This window comes from Stenella coeruleoalba, assembly GCF_951394435.1.
Source record: "Stenella coeruleoalba genome assembly, chromosome: 3".
Classification (NCBI taxonomy): Eukaryota; Metazoa; Chordata; class Mammalia; order Artiodactyla; family Delphinidae; genus Stenella; species Stenella coeruleoalba.
The window spans coordinates 111,372,996-111,389,649 of record NC_137148.1 but is presented as its reverse complement, the minus strand read 5'-3'; the positions used below and the strand labels follow the sequence as shown (position 1 = coordinate 111,389,649).

At 38.8% G+C, this 16,654-nt stretch overlaps 2 protein-coding genes across 4 annotated transcripts in view; one reads left to right on the top strand and one right to left on the bottom strand.

Moving 5' to 3' along the window:
• Nucleotides 1-82: 82 nt before the first annotated feature.
• Nucleotides 83-16,650, bottom strand: UBE2B (ubiquitin conjugating enzyme E2 B). 2 transcript variants are annotated; one of them, XM_079917695.1, is made up of 6 exons: nucleotides 16,513-16,650; nucleotides 10,844-10,924; nucleotides 9,083-9,108; nucleotides 5,288-5,377; nucleotides 1,888-1,976; nucleotides 83-630 (listed from the first exon to the last, which is right to left on the bottom strand). In XM_079917695.1, exons 2-6 carry the CDS (start codon nucleotides 10,867-10,869, stop codon nucleotides 502-504), a joined length of 360 nt encoding a protein of 119 aa, XP_079773821.1. In that variant the 5' UTR covers nucleotides 10,870-10,924; nucleotides 16,513-16,650; the 3' UTR covers nucleotides 83-501. The 2 variants fall into 2 exon arrangements, with proteins under 2 accessions (XP_079773821.1, XP_079773820.1); XM_079917694.1 differs by lacking the exon at nucleotides 16,513-16,650 and adding an exon at nucleotides 13,032-13,265.
• CDKL3 (cyclin dependent kinase like 3) overlaps nucleotides 13,554-16,654 on the top strand; it is an 86,906-nt gene continuing 83,805 nt past the window's right edge. Inside the window, exon 1 of one of the 2 annotated variants that reach the window (XM_079917691.1) lies at nucleotides 13,554-13,654. The gene's annotated coding sequence lies outside the window, so the exon portion shown is untranslated. The remainder of the gene's footprint in view (nucleotides 13,655-16,654) is intronic. The other variant, XM_079917690.1, reaches the window with a different exon arrangement.

The window sequence follows — 16,654 nt, the reverse complement described above, 5'->3', positions numbered from 1 at the left end:
AGAAATGAAACTATCAATTGATGGAGAGCTAGAGACTTATTAACCCCTCCTACTCAGATAAGGAAATAAGTGACAAAGTCTCTTGCACTGAAGTTATGTATTTTAACAGCTTTACATGTAATATTCATATATAAAAAACTTTAAGTGCTTTTCTCCAATTTAAAAATCTAAAGAATTCAAAAATAAGGCATTCAATATTTGAAAAAAGTACAGATTTACAAAATGTGTATATTCTGTCATGAAAACTCCACACCAACATTATACACTTGGAAAAAAATACAAACAGGATATATTACAAATTTATGTAAGCAATAACTTAGTTCACACCATGCAATAAAAAGTACATTAATCAAGATACACAAGCTTTTGTAGGTTCTAAACCGAAGGTTTTTTTTTCTGCAGAATCCTTAAAACCTGTGGCACTTAAAATTTGTTAGCCTTTCTACTGAGAGGTAAATTATACACAACAATGATGAAAAAGATTAACAGACCAGTTGTCTATTATGAATCATTCCAGCTTTGTTCAACAATGGCCGAAACTCTTTTCTCGTATTCTCGTTTGTTTTCCTGATAAAGCTGTGCTGCCTGGCTATTGGCTGGACTATTTGGATTTGGTTCATCCAGCAGAGACTAGAAGGAAAGACAGAGATAAAACATATTTGTAGAGTTATTCTTTATATTAACATGGGTCCGATATGGAGCACAGAAGTTGTATAAAACAGAAATTATTCTATGAAGAAAGACAGAAATTAGTACGTCTTACATATTTTTAGATCTAAGTACTTTCAGAAATGGTTTGATAAATACAGTAAGAAGTTTCCTGCTGCTAGAAAACTTAAGCTTTCAAAACAGATAGTTCTTAATTGCCTTAAGATCTCTAATCTCAAAGAAATTGGAAAAGAACAGTATTCTTCAGCATACTGAGACATTAACCAGGAAATAAACAACTTGATTTGGTTAATACACAATATCTATAAAATAGCTTAGCAACTAACATTTTCCAAAGTTAAACTCTATTACTGAGGTAAGTTTGCAAATTTCTGACAGTAAGTTGGGTGGTGTACCTTGTTTCCTTTAATCAACAAAACATATGCACCTAGCAGCAAGGGAATGAAACAGGAAAGCCGAAAACACTTTATAAGATGACCTGAATTAAAGCAGAAGTGTGACAGAAAAAACTTTAAAAAGGTCATAAACCAAAAACGTTACTTCTGCTCCTCTCAAATCCATATAACTAAAACATCACTCACCCCCCACCCCTCCCCCAAACTGTCATTCAAGGTCAACTCAAATATTCTGCCAGAGTACTTTGGCAAATAGTTATTTACTTTCGTTTAAAATAGAATTTCTTGGATGGGGCAACATACTCAATGCTTCTCTGCACTTCTGCAGTTTCTTGAGGTCCCTATGTTTTTTTCTAAACAATCATCTTTATCTCTCCCCAAGAAGACTCTTCTTTTTGGGCACGAATAATACTTGACCCGTGAGGGAATTCCCTGGTGGTCCAGTGGTTAGGACGCTGCACCTTCACTGCAGGGGGTATGGGTTCAATCCCTGGTCAGGGAACTAAGATTCCACAAGCCTTGTGGTGTGGCAAAAAAAAAAAAAAAACCAAAAAACCCAAACGAAACAAAACAAACACCTGACCTGTGAGAACACTTTATACTTAAATTTGATCAGAATGATTGTGTATTTGATCCAATGTGGTCACAAATGAAAAAGCAGATCGGTTGTATAAAAATCATGAGGGTTTTGTCCAAGCTCTGCCACTGGTTACCTTAGTGTTGGGAAGGTTAGTTTGCTCACTTGGCCTTTAAATTGATCCTAAAAGAGCCAATTATATCCCATAGAATCTTGAAGTTAAGATGCATCCTAACACATGCTTACCTGAATTGATGTTAAGATAGAAGATACATCGTATGTTGGACTCCATCTATTCTGAAGGATATCTAAACATATGCTACCATCAGCATACACTGCAAAGACAACACTAAAATTGGTTACATATTAACTTTGTCATTTCTAACAATTAAAGAGAAATTTTTACCACAAACCGAATGCTTGGCTCAGTCAGAAATCTTGAACATTAGTCAATAACTAAAACTTTTTGTCTCACAGGAAAATCAGTCTCAAACTAAGGACTCTTTACGCGCCTTTTGATCAGGAGGCTGAGTGAGAGTTAAATTTTTTCATTACATACCATATAGCAAATCTGTTTAAATTCCACATTTCCAAATATTCCTAAATAAAATTCTTGGGGGGATAAAAAAGCTGAATTTTTGACATAGCAATTCTACTCTAAAAGTAATAATCATGGACATGCAAAGTTTTATTTACAGGATGTTCACTATAATACTCTTTATAGAAGTGACAAACTGGAAACTACCTTTGGTCCACAGTGAGGGGACTGGCTAAATAATGGTACATTATTAACGGTACATACCAATACTGCCGCCAGAAATGATATACATCTACCATATGTTAATTAATGTAGAATGACACCCTCAATATATTACATTAATAAGCTTCCAATTACTTATTTAGGATAATTCCATTTTTTATAAAGAATTATTTATAAATATTTTCATCTGAAGTATATGCAGTCACAAAAACATTTGTAAGACTAAATGCCAAAATGTAAATATCTGTAAATAGTAGGATTATGAAGGGTATTATCTTCTTTACCTTTCCTTGTACTTTATGATCTGTTTTTCCAATAAGTATGCATTCCTTTCATAATAAAAATAAAAATCAAGGGATTACCGTTTTAAAAGTCTAACATTTGAGAGGCTTTTCCCCCCTCCTGAACTGATTATGTGAGAATACAATGAACATAAATTTTTATCCAGAACTTGCCAGATTATTTATCTCTACAATAAATTTCCAGAAGCAGAATTGCTGTGTTGACAAAGGATAAATATATTTAAATGTTATAGATACTGCCAAACTGTGGAATGCAGAACAAGCCAGACCACTCTGCATCAAACAGGAATAAGTGAGGCCTTTTTGGGGAGAGGAGGCAAATTACACTTAAGTACTGTCATTCCTCAGGGCTCTATCCTCGGTCCTCTTCCTTCTTACCCATTACACACCCTCTGGGCAATTTTATTCATGGCCTCAATTATTACTATCTATGTGCTAGGTACTTCCAATTGTTAGCGTTAGACCAGATTTAACTCTCAGCTTTAAAGCAGCATAATCAACCGCTTACTGTGTATCCCATAGGAACATCAAACTTAGCAAGTCCAAAGCAAAAATCATCACCTCTGTAAAACCCATAAAACTGTAAAATGATTTTAAAGTTTTGAACTAGTAACTATTTTTGAGAAGTAATCCAAAAGTAAACTAGAAACTGAACATCCATCAACTGATGAATGAACAAAATGTAGTCTATCCATACAATGGATTATCATTCAGCAATAAAAGGAAATGAAGTACAGGTATGTGTTACAACACAGATGAACCTGAAAACTGTGTCAGCTGAAAGAAATCAATCACAAAGGACCACATATATTAAATGATTCCATTTATATGAAATGTCCGGAATAAGCAAACCTGTAGAGTGAAAATACATCAGTGGTTGCCTATGGCTGGGAGGCGGGGGGGGGATGGGGATGGGGAGTGACTGCTAATAGGCATGGGATTTTGGGGGGAGGGTGATAAAAATGTTCTAAAATTGATAATGGTGATGGTTGCACAACTCAGTGAAGATACTAAAAACCACTGAATTGTACAACTTAAATGGGTGAGTAGCACAGTATGTGAATCTTTTAATAAAGATGTTTAAAAAAAAGCAAACTAGGAAGTTAACTAAATAAGGTACTGATAGTGGAAAAAAGGGAAACCATGTTATTAATATGAAGGGATAAAAATCAAATACGCTGTTTCCTTATAAATTTGTTAAGGCTGAAAATCTTAAGCCTATACACATATACTCCTTGCACATTCCAGTCTTTTCTACCTTGATTTACAGAGCTCCCTTACTACAGTTTGGGTCGATTCACTAACAAGTCTAAGCTAGTAAAGCTACAGTAGAATAAATGATAATAAGTGACTTGAAAATTTCCTCAGAACAGAAACAGAAAATAAAATTAAAGCTGCCTTGCCTCTGGGTGGGGGAAGACCTTGAAAGAAAAAGCAACTTCACAGCAATAAAGCACAAAGGCTAAATCTATGATCTAATCTATTATTGGGAAGTCACCTTGATTCCAGACACACAAACACACCTCTCTCCTATGAGTAGGGAGATCCCTATCTGCCTGCAGTTTTCTCACGTAGTCTGTAGTTCTAGACTAGATGCACAATCAAGAGGACCTCTGAAAATGTTCCTCCTGAAAGTAAGTTAACTGAAGGAAAACCACATTTAAATGTGCAAAGGATATAAAAGGGAAAGAGAACTTAAATATTCTGGAAAATAAGTCTTTCATACAGTAATTTATAATCCAGGAATACAAATTTATTAGAAGTAAAGAGCAATAAGTCAGGAAGAGCAAATTTAATTACAAAAGTCACTTAGCAATCATTTATGGAAAATAGTAATAAACTGCTAAAAGTAAAAATAGTAACAAGGAAGGAAAACTGTATTTAAAAAAAACCCTTAAAAACATACAAACCTTTGACCTAGTAATCCTACTTCTAAAAACTTATTCGTGGGTATTTGAGAAGATTTATTTTCAAGAAAAATGTGCTGTTTAAAACTGTAAACAATTAAAAATCACCAACTGGACAATGATTAAATAAATAATGATAAACTCATATAACAGAACATTTTGCAGCCATTAAGAATGACATAGGGAATTCCCTGGTGGTCCAGTGGTTAGGACTCCATGCTCTCCCTGCCGGGGGCCCAGGTTTGATCCCTCGTTGGGGAACTAAGACCCCAAAGCCGCGTGGGGCGGCCAAAGGAGGAGAAAAAAAAAGATACAAAAGAATGTTTAATAAGTGAAAATGTTCATGTTATATATAAATTACTTAACCTTACATACAACATGATCTTAATTTTGTACATTTACCTGCAAGCTAAATTTTAAGCTATAAATCCTTAGTATCTTTCACATTTTGATAAATAAATAGATATTACTTTAAAATCAGAAGTTATTAAAACAAAACTTTATCTCAAATCTAGAACCTTGATAAGATTCCAGACTACAAAAGTATGGTTAATATTGACATAGAAGCAACATCTAGAAGTGGGCCCTAATAACGAGAAGTATGGGCAAGACCTAAAAGGATGAAACAACTCTTTTTTCCTCCTATCATTTGCAAAGGCTAATAAATTGCTACTTACCATTTGGATGAAACATTTTGGATAAAAACCTAACAGTTGGCGGTTTATTTGGATATTCTTCAGAAAATTCTATTACTAGTTTAAAAGTACCTAGATAGAAACAAACCAAAATAATTACAGTAAAGACAAGCATAACTTTTCTCTCTCTTCATCAATGAACTCCCAAGCCCATGCTGGCTTTTGCACGACCATACAAAAATTAATGTCAATTTTGGTTTAGCGCATAAAACATACTAAATATACTATTTAGGTACTGATAACATACAGCATTGGCAAGCACTTGGGGGGTACAGCACTTACATGTGCTACTGGTGGGAACATTAACTGTCATATTGTTGGAAAGCAATTCTGCCCTAGCTACCAAAATTTTAAATGCACATTTGAGGAACTACAAATAATTTATTGTAACTTAGAAGGGGGTGCCAAATGATTTTGAGATGGGCTCACCACCACATGACAAAGGACTCAGATTGGAGGCATGGCCACTAATGTGAAAAGTCTGCTCTGTCCCTATCACTTAAGTATGCCAAGAATCAGTTAAGCATTAGTGTAACTGCCTACTGTTGGTTATAGACCAATACAGTACATTTTGGTCAGTCTAAATCATTATCTTATGGTCAAAAGAGACAGGCATTTAAAAAAATTATGCATTTATAATAAAGTCTATCTGTTCAGAGTGTACAAAGAAGAGCTCTTAACTCAAATTCCAAATCTATTTAGCAGAAACAACCACTGTTAATAGTTTCGTGTTTGTCTTTCTAGCCTCCTTTTGCATTTATTCACTATCCAGAGTCCTTCTGAGGAAATCTACCTGAAGGTTGGATACGTGCTCCAACCACAACACCTTGGGCATAGTAAGTTGAGGCTTATTCCTAATGAAGTCAATAAAAGTTTAAAACCATTCCAGATGTCTCCACAAGCTTCTTTCCTTATTTCATCAATGCAGTTTAAAAAAAACAAAACAAAAACCCTTTCTCACCCTAAATTCTAAACTCATGACTCCAGTATCAGAGGCATGTGTTCAGTAAAATATTTAATATTTTATTTTCATTAGTCATATATTCAGTATGTAACCTCTACCTCTTCACATGTTTTGTTTGGAACTTTGGGATTAGGGAGGCCAAAGATACAAACAAAATCAAAGATGATATTTAATTCACATTTTGATATATTAATAGAGATTCTATGAAATGTACAGTTCATTAGCAAAGATAGCCTTATACCTAATTCTATAATTTTACAGTTTTAATTATAAAAATGTACAACATAAACACTTCAGACAAACACAAATATGAAACAGCTTTTTTTAACCTTTTAAAATTCACATTATGGGGTCTCAGGACCCCTTTATACTCTTACTCCCAACCATGCCAAGTTTCCAAAGTGAAGTCACTGAATGTGAAGTTGGGAAGAGATACATGCAACAGCATACCATTTTATGGTATTTCCAACAAAAATTGAAAATAATTTTAAAATATGGGCTCTTTAATAACCAACTTGCAAAAATTCCCCCAAATTTTTAAACAATCTATTCTCATAATCGGTATAAGCTGCCTCCAGCACGTCACAGGCTCTATCTATATTTACTATATTAGAAACTATAACTCAAGGAAAACTTAACATATTTATTAACAACTGTATACACATTAACCTAAGTAACATTTAATGAAAATAACTATATTTCCCCCAACCAAGTTAGTGAGAAGTGTAACATTGTTTAACATATTGGCAAATCTCTTAAATGATTAGCTTAATAGAAGACAGCTGCATTCTCTTAGCTGCTTCTGCGTTCAATCTGTTGCAACGTGCTGTTTTGGTTGAGGTACAGGAAGAAAATCAGGCCTCACACAAATATGCAAATGAAAAAGGAAAAGACTATTTTCATAGCCTTTTCAGATAATTGTAGATATTCTTTGATATTACACCGAAGAAATGGTACGTTTTTAAAGGTTAGCTGCAATGTAGAATCTGAAACCACATAAACTTTCTGCATCAGTTACATTAACAACTGTTGCATACTGCATATATCTTTTATCCATCCATAATTTTCTAATACATTGGCCATTTGGAAAATATTGGTTCACTGAGTTATCCAAATCTTCTAAATGTAGCCATATTTCATTACATATACACTCCATCAAAAAAAAAATCACAACAGGTAATACCACCTACTGATCTCATGAGAGAAGTCTTAAAAGTATTGGGAAGCCGTCATTTTATCAGCAGCTACAAATACTGTCAGTCACTTAGCTTGACCTAACAGCTTATTTTGGTAACTTTTAAGAATATGTCAACCAAATACATACTCGAGTCTAAATAACCGGAGTTTGTCTGTCAGTCATTCCTTCAAGTAAAAAATGTTCCACGAGAAAAGCAGTAATTGAAGTTGCAGCTCAAACGACTGCAGAACTGCTTTCCCTCTAGACGACCATCATAGTTTGGTATGCAAGAGAAGTGTTTCATGCATACTTCCAACTTCATCACGCAGAATGTTAAAAGGATGCATACTCAACGGTCAGAATTTAGTAATATTAATAAATTCCCACTTTTTCATGAAGACATTTTAAACTGAAACTGGCATCTTTTAAAATGCAAAAAATACAATGACTCCCAGCAGTTTGGTGCCACTGTCTTGATATATGCCAAGGTGCTAAACTGCTTAGGGCCAGTTTTAACCACTATCGCTTTTGTACCATCAGAGCTAATGTTAATACAATGAAAAAGGCAAATGTCTCACTACTGGTATGAAGACAGTTTTGATCCCATGGAACCCCTGAAAGGGTCACAGGGAACTTAAGGGGTTTATGGACCACCCTTAAGAATCCTCTGGTATAAAGTAAAAAGCTGAACTCCTTGAGTACCTCCCTTCAACTCCTTAACCCCCATTTAGAGGTAACCACTGGTAACAGTATAGTATATAACCCCCTTTAACCACACACACTTGCATGCATGTATTTAGTAAAAATGTGGTATTACAACATACATTCTGCAACTTTTTTGTCTCCTCAGATATATGTCCAGATCTACCTTATTCTTTAATAGGTACGTAATATTCTAGAGTCTAGATATATCATAATTTGCTTAACCACTTCTCCTATTGAACATTCAGGTTATCTCCTTAAAAATACTTCTGCAATCATTATTTGTACAAATATCCTCGATGGGTTAATTCTGAAGCCACTGTGATAACTAAGACAAACCTGTTTAACAATTTTTAAAAATCCATGCTATAATTAGGGAAACTAAGTATCTGGTTAAAATCAATTTGAGAAGTTCAACTATAAAAACATGTTAGAAGAAGTTTTCCATTTTCCTGGCTCTTGGTGAAAATACTGAATTTAAGACGCAAAAGGTCCTGCAGAATGGTAACTATTTACGGGTGTCAAATGCTAGCTGTTACGTGAAGCTACTGGCCGCTGTGTATGATTAAGAACAATTTCAGCTCAGCACCTGATCAATATACATAAAGTTAAAAACGCATGATTACCCTTCTGATGTTTACCTCAGGGACACTTTTAGCATGATACAAAGCCATTTAAACTATTCTCAACATAGACCCCACCATCTAATCTAGGCTTAGAGTTCTACAGCCAATACCAAAGTAACAGGGAACTAGTAATGAAGGTGATCAAGCTGATTTGAGAAGACAGTCCTTTGTAAACTATAAATTCTCAGTAGCATTATTTAGTTACAATTTGACCTATTAACAATAGAAACTAGTTAGCTAGATAGGTTGGTGTTACAATTCCCTACTTAAAAGAAGCCTCTTAATAGAAAACATTGAGAATGACTTACCATCTTCAAAGGGTGTCCCTTCTGGTCTGAAAACAAGAAGATTTCTGATTAAAAGAAGTTTTTCATTCTGCTTTTTCCTGATTTTCACAAGTGGAAAGAATAAACTCAGAGAAAGAGGGGCTCATTCTGGTAATTTGTGGAGTATTTAAGTTATTATTAATTTAGTATCACCATAGCCCTGGATTTTTATTGATGTAGACATAAAGGGTAACTTTAATTTTCAAAGTTTTCCTTTTAGGGTGGCTTTTCAAAAAACAAAACAAAAAAAACTTGTCATAATTTTAGCACAAAAAGAATTCAGTTCATAAATACCAACGCTTTTGTAAATATCTGTATTCTTAAGAGGAAAAGTCTTACTTTCAATGTAAGATGGAAATCAATACCCTTTAGTTTAAGATAATTATGACACCATGGACTTCCCTGGTGACGCAGTGGTTAAGAATCCGCCTGCCAATGCAGGGAACAAATGTTCGAGCCCTGGTCCAGGAAGATCCCAACATGCCGCGGAGCAACTAAGCCTGCCTGCCACAACTACTGAAGCCTGCGCACCTAGAGCATGTGCTCTGCAACAAGAGAAGCCTCCGCAATGAGAAGCCTGGGCACTGCAACGAGTAGCCCCCACTCGCTGCAACTAGAGAAAGCCCATGCACAGCAATGCAACCAAAAATAAATAAATAAATTTATATTAAAAAAAGAAGGGCTTCCCTGGTGGCGCAGTGGTTGGGAGTCCGCCTGCCGATGCGGAGGACGCTGGTTTGTGGCCTGGTCCGGGAGGATCCCACATGCCGTGGAGTGGCTGGGCCCGTGAGCCATGGCCGCTGGGCCTGCGCGTCCGGAGCCTGTGCTCCGCAGCAGAAGAGGCCACAGCGGTGAGAGGCCCGCGTACCACAAGAAAAAAAAAAAAAAAAGATAATTATGACACCAAAGTGTCCTGCTTTTCAAAAGAGCAATAGCTCTTGTTCAAATCGACTGGATTTATCTGATGTCACCAAGAAAGCCAGTTTCTTTTGCCCAAATCTTTTTCTTGCTACCACATTCCAATTTCATCTTTCCTAAGCAGCAACATGAAGTTTAATTACCACTTGCAAGGCACATTCAGGATCTCAAAGAAGCATGCTAACAGCCTGAATTAGAAGTGTAAACTACCCTCATTTTTCCACTAGTGTTTAACGTAGACTCTCATAACTGATTCAAGAGCAATTCAGAATTCTGTTTACAAAAAGTAATCCTTTAAAGTTTTAGTGCAAAACCCTAGTTTAAAAAGAGTGAAAGAAAATACAATCCAGTTCTAGAAAACTAAAGAAAAACCATATGGAAAATTTAAATTAAAAAGCATATATAAAATATATACTATCTGTAAAAGGTAAGAATGCATCTCAAAAGGCTCCATTCAATTATTTCACACTGAGGTGTGAAACATTTTTCATTTAAATCCTTACCATGGTGGAAGTTCTAGTATTTTTGGTTCCTAGCCTTTTTACAGTTCTAGTAGAATGCAAGCATAAGAATTTGCTTGGCACATTTTCCACAAAATAATTTATCTTTCTCCTTTAGTCTCAAATGACATTTTTATCAAGTAAAGCCCAAAGTGATCATAAAATCATAAATTTTATGTAACTGCCGAAACTCTTCTCAGAATTCTTTTTTACCTTGCAGTTTCTGTAAGATCCCTGATCCCTCAGCTTCCTTTCCTACTTGTTATACATTCACTTTTCTTAAAAGAATCACCACACCTACCATTTGTCATTTCTTTCAACTCACCCAAATATAACTGCATTCCACTGCATGATGTTGTTTTCAGATGGTGCGCCACTGACACCCACAGGTGGGTCCTCTTGCAATCTAGAAATCCAGAGTAGAAATTTTAAGAGTTGAACATTAAGGCCACTAAGAACGCCAAACAGAACACCTATGGACTGTACACCATCTACTTTGAGAAACAAAGTAAATCAATTTCCTTGCTCTTGTGCTGGGCTGGAATAAACCATGACTTAAAAGCGCCTTGGAGTCATCCCTCTTCAAATATCACCAAAGTTAAGATATCTGTTCAAGAACTGCCTTCAACAGTAACAACAAAGTAAAAACCTCAAATGAAAAAACAATTTTACTGTTGTGAACATGCAAAGACTTCGTGAGTCCTAACCACAGTTACTTGTGCAACATGGCCACCAAATATTCCTCCCCCCAAAACCAAAACCAAAACCAAAAGAAACCCACCTCAGTGTAAACACTAAATGACTGAAAACACACGTATATCCAATTTAATTAGGAAACTAGTTTTAGGCAGTAGAGTTACTTTATCCCATTTGCTTCAATTGGCAATAGGTTTTAAAGTAATCAAAGCTTTGGTTAGGTTTTCCCCTCAGTCCCTATTTTAAAAGCTCTGCACCAACACTAATCTACCTCTCAGATCATGCAACTCAATACAAAGCTACCTTCCAACATTTGTCATAATCAAATTCTTGCAACCGAAGACCCTTGGAAAACTACCAAAGATGCCAAGTATACAACTCAGAATTAAGCAGAGAATTGCAGTAAGAAACCAGGGTAACAATGGCCACGAACTGGGAAGTTTTAATATTTGAATTTCACTCATGGGAGTTAATCTGAAATGTACTGGTTTCAAGCTGTAGAAAGTGAGTTCTGCACCAAAATGAGCATCTCCTTTTAAAGACTGTCATCTCAGTAAAAAATAAATGCTACATTTTATATATATATATATATATATATATATATATATATATATACAGACTGCCATGTGGTATGATACTTGATATTAGTCACCCCCCAGAATGGCTCTTTTTAGTCAACCTCAAGCAGAATAGGCCACAACGAACAGAAGCGTTACAGGATATACTGCTTGAAGCCCGCCCACCAAAGATAAAGGCTAAGTTACGAATACACTCAATGATAAACTGGACAAAGCCCCAAACAATGGCTTCCAAGTGCCTCATTTAAGAGTTTATAATGAAGTTGAGAGGTTACTTCCCGAGCCGCCGTTCTAAGTTTTTACACTAGGTATTTTGCCTCAAGCAGGGCGGGTCTCCCTAGAAAAACACTTAAAAATGCGCAGAGGAGCGTAGCGCTAAGTTTTCTCGGTCATTTTTCTCCCCGTACCTCCAAGCATTCAATCAACGGGAAACAACTGTAAAAAAGTCACTTCCTCCTCACTAACCCCAACACCTCCTAACAAAACCCTACTTTACAAAAGGAGGCCCAGGGAGTATCAGGTTAGCGCCAGTCTCCAAGGCGGCATTTCCCCAGGCTTTGGAGGCTATAGATAGGGCTTTTTATACACCAGGCCACAGAGCTGAGTTCCAGAAAGCACTGGCAGCTGGGGTTGCCAGCCCGAGTCCCAGCCCTCTAAGCCAGTTCTCAAGGTCCTTTCAAGAGGGCGGGGAGAGAGTCGGGTTTCGGAGGATCGGTTAACCCCCGGCCCCAGAGCATCAGACCCCACCCTCACTGCAGAAAGAATGGGGAGGGAGGGAAGGTTTGGCCCCAACCCTGGCCCTCGAAGGAGACCGCAAGGCCATCGAACAAAGCTAACTGGTGCAGCTAGCGAGAGGAAAGGCTTCTGCAAGGGCCTGCTTTTAAGGCAGAGAGAGGAGGTACGGCAAGGTGCAGGGGCGGGGGAGGAGGTTTGAACGCCAGGGCGAGACACCGGGCAACTGGGACAAGTGGGCAGCAGGGAATCCTAGGACAGCCCATGGCCATCTTTTTACTTTTTGAGGGGGAAGGGGTGGCGAGAAGGTATCGAAATTTCTTACGTCGGACGAATGAACAGGTAAGGACAAGAGTGCTAACAGGGGCTAGGACTGGGCTTCCATCCGTCCCGCTGGGCCCACAGCGGCCCTCTTAGGGTCATGAGAGGAAGGTTCCCGGATCCCCGCCCTGCAGCCCCGTAGCTTTGGGGAGGAGCCGTCATCCAGACGAAGATGAAGGCCCTTACCGCTTGAAATCCCGCATAAGTCTCCTCCGGGCCGGGGTCGACATGCTCCCCAGCTGCCCCGCGGTCAGTCTGAAAAAAAAGAGTCCCGCGCAGCCCCCCCACCCCCCGGCGCGGCGGTCGAATCACTGTGGGTCACTGCCTCAGCCGAGGTTGCACAAACAACCCTGCAATGACGTCTCCCTCCGCCGCCTCCAGATCCCTCCGCCCTCCGCCAGTACCATGGAGTGAGGGATGGGGAGAAGGGGACGGGACGTAGGAGAGCTCGTTATGGGAGCCCTTTAGCAAGGACGCTATCCATTTTGGCTTCCTGAACGAATCGACCAATTATTGTTCTCTGTGCTCAGGCTGGAGATTGTGATTAAGAAATACCGAAACCGAAACACCAACCAGTTTCCCCCTCTTTTACTAGTTTAGGCTCAACCGGGTGGGGAGAGAGGGACGCATCCGGGGCCAGAGATATCAGGGAAAGGAGGTAGGATGACGTAAGATCACGTGACTGCCGGCGGTGTTGTCAACAATCCACGCCTGAGGGGGAGGGGACGAAGTATCTAGAACCACGTGTCCCTATGACGCGATTAGAACGGATCACGTGAGAGCGTCGCCTGGGTCCGAGTTTCTGCCAGGTCTTTGAACCGGGTAGTTAAATTTACGGGGCTGAGGGCGGGTATACACCTTTATTAGTTTTCCGTCCAGTTTGTCCAATGAACGGCAGTTGATGAGGTGGTGTCGGAAGCAATAGTTTGTTTTGCTTCTTAAATCTTTAAAATAGAGCCAAAAATAATTTGGACTTAAAATGCCCCGTAGTTGGCTCAATGGCTTATCAAATCTGGTATGTGGGGAACACTGAAGGGACCTCCGTTTTCCCCAGCTCAATGCTGAGGCCCATACTAAGTAAAATCCCCTGAAATGCTTCCTTAGGGCCACCAAAAATCCTGCATGTGCATTGCAGTGGGTTTCCAGGGTTGGGAATTCTGGGCAGAGATAAAAGAACGCGTGTATAGATTATCTAATATTAGTTTACAATCCCTATAGAATTACGGAATTGTTTTTCCTTTATGGGTCTCCTCTTATTTGAGGTTTTGTGTGAGTCCGTGGATTTGTGTACAATAGGGTACCGTCGTATTTGTCAGGAAATGGGTTGATCGCAAGAGAGTGTTATCAATAGGTGGTTGGTTGTCAGAGAAACCTAATATTGTGATTCAGATCTGGGGCAGAGAGCATGCAAACGTGGGTGCGGGTTATGTATCTAGCCTGAGTAACTTATTTCAGGTTTTCTACACTAGCAAGTAAATGACCTGAAATGTCCCCCCCCCCCCGCCCCGCCTCTAGGGGGCTCAGGGATGTTGACCATTGGGATTCTGACATTACTTCTAGCCATTGAGTTCCTTTCCTCTATTGCCGCCAATTTCTGTTCTTCAGGGCTTTGCTGGTCTGAACTCTGAGCTCTTTTAACCCATTGGGGCAATTCCTCAGCCCAAGGTGTTATAGGAATATAGAATGAGGAATTTAGTGTTGCCCATACTTTCATGGAACCAGAAAGGGTTAACGTTCTCTACTTTGCTGGTACCTCCCTTTCTTCAATCCCTGAATTCTTTCTCTTGTTTTTATAACTGCCTTGGTAATCAAGTTAGCCAGGCCTAACTCTTGATAGACACGCATTCACAAATGTAGTTCTCTAATAAGGTGAATATTCTTATTTTTTTTGCCTTCCTGCCACAGCAATCCTTATACTCCCTATAACTAAGGATGAAGACACACTGGTAGGGCTACCTACAGTGAAATGCCAAAGAGAAACTTTTTTTTTAAAATCCGTTATGTCATTTGTCTAGCAATTTATTATAATTGTTTTGGAAATCTACAGATTATGATTTTCCAAAATGAAGTAACGCTTTTGAGAAAATCAAGTGAGGAGATTTCATTTAAGTCCTAGAGCTTTACTGTATAAGAAAGAATCATAGGCTGTCCTGGTTACCAGGCCTGCTATAACCTATTTGTAGAAAGAATAGTTTTAAAGCTATAAGTTTATACCGTAGAGACTGTAGCTTTAGATGGTGAGCTCACTGACAGCAGGTACTCTGATTCATGCTTTGTCCCTTGTCAATATTAAGCCAACAACAAATATTTAATAAATGTGCTTTACAACAAGTCTGGGTCCACTGTAAGATTTACTATGATATTCTTTTTTTTTTAAAGAATTCTATTCTTAATTTATTTACTTTTGGCTGTGTTGGGTCTTCGTTTCTGTGCAAGGGCTTTCTCTAGTTGTGGCAAGCGGGGGCCACTCTTCATCGGGGTGCGCGGGCCTCTCACTATTGCGGCCTCTCTTGTTGCGGAGCACAGGCTCCAGACGCGCAGGCTCGGTAGTTGTGGCTCACGGGCCTAGTTGTTCCGCGGCATGTGGGATCTTCCCAGACCAGGGCTCGAACCCGTGTCCCCTGCATTAGCAGGCAGATTCTCAACCACTGCGCCACCAGGGAAGCCCTACTATGATATTCTTATACATAGATAGAAAGTATTTTATAACATGGTTGAATAACTTTTCAAAAGGAAAGACAATTCTGAATATTTTGGTGGTGATAAGCAAAAAACCATGACCACCTCTCCTTCCCCACACGTCTCTCAGTATAAACCTTAGCAGCATAGAAAACACTTAGGAAGGTTTTAAAATACCAGTTCCTTTACCCTAACTCATTTAAATCAGGATCTCTGGGGATGGGACCTTTTAAAAAGCTCTGTAGGTGTGATTTTAACGTGCATGGTGGGGTGAGACCAACTGGATTAGCATTTATCGGATAGTAATAGTGCTTTATCTTATTTCCGAGCAGCACAGTGAGATTTGGCCTCTTACACTTAACTTCTTTTTACAGAAAAAAGAAATGAAAGCCCTAACAAAGACAGCACTCCTTGGGCGCTTCCAGTGATATTCAGTTTATTCATTGGAGGCTGGCACTCCAGCAGAACCTCATGTCTAGTTCTTAAGCAATTAGATTAAGGCCTCTTTTGCGGGGTGGCTGGAGCCCTCTGAATTATTTGCTTTTCAAGAGGGACTTTTAGAGTTTTGACATGTAGGAAGGGAGTTTTTTAAAAGGAGGATTACTATGAGTTCAAAAAAACGTTTTAAGCATATAAGAGGTGTTCAAGAAATGTTCTTGATTGATGAATCGTTTTATCCCTGTTTTAAGGATGAATGTCAACAACTGAGGTCGAAATCAGATCTATGGAATATTAACGTAACTAGGTAACTTAGAAAACTATAATTACACAAGACTTCCTTGGAAGTTTCGTTTTACAAGAAATCTCTGCCTGGTGACACCAGGCATCCTTTTAGGATCCGACACAAGTGGCAAGTGTTCACGGGCCTGGGGGCATCTAAGACGCAGGTCGGATAAACTTCCACGCCAGTTCCCCTTCCCTAGAGGATCTGCAGTCACTCAAGCTGCCGTCAAAATGCGACCCTCCCCCATCGCCGCTCAAAACCAACCTTGTGTAGTGGCCCCAGTTTGATCAACAGCAGCTCGTATTCGCCACTTACACCCTCAAGGAGGCTTCCAGTTAGTGCCCACCAGGAACTCTTTTCTGCTTGTTCCCTCTTTTTCCTTCCGGTTCGGGCCTGGCCGGTGTTC

Bases quoted from the DNA above. Each gene is read 5' to 3' on its own strand.
- UBE2B (XM_079917694.1), bottom strand. From the start codon at position 13,075: ATGTCGACCCCGGCCCGGAGGAGACTTATGCGGGATTTCAAGCG. The intron at 5,378-9,082 runs GTAAGTCATTCT...GTTTCTATCTAG, and splicing joins AGGGACACCCTTTGAAGATG to GTACTTTTAAACTAGTAATA. The intron at 1,977-5,287 runs GTAAGTAGCAAT...TTGTCTTTGCAG, and splicing joins CAAAATGTTTCATCCAAATG to TGTATGCTGATGGTAGCATA.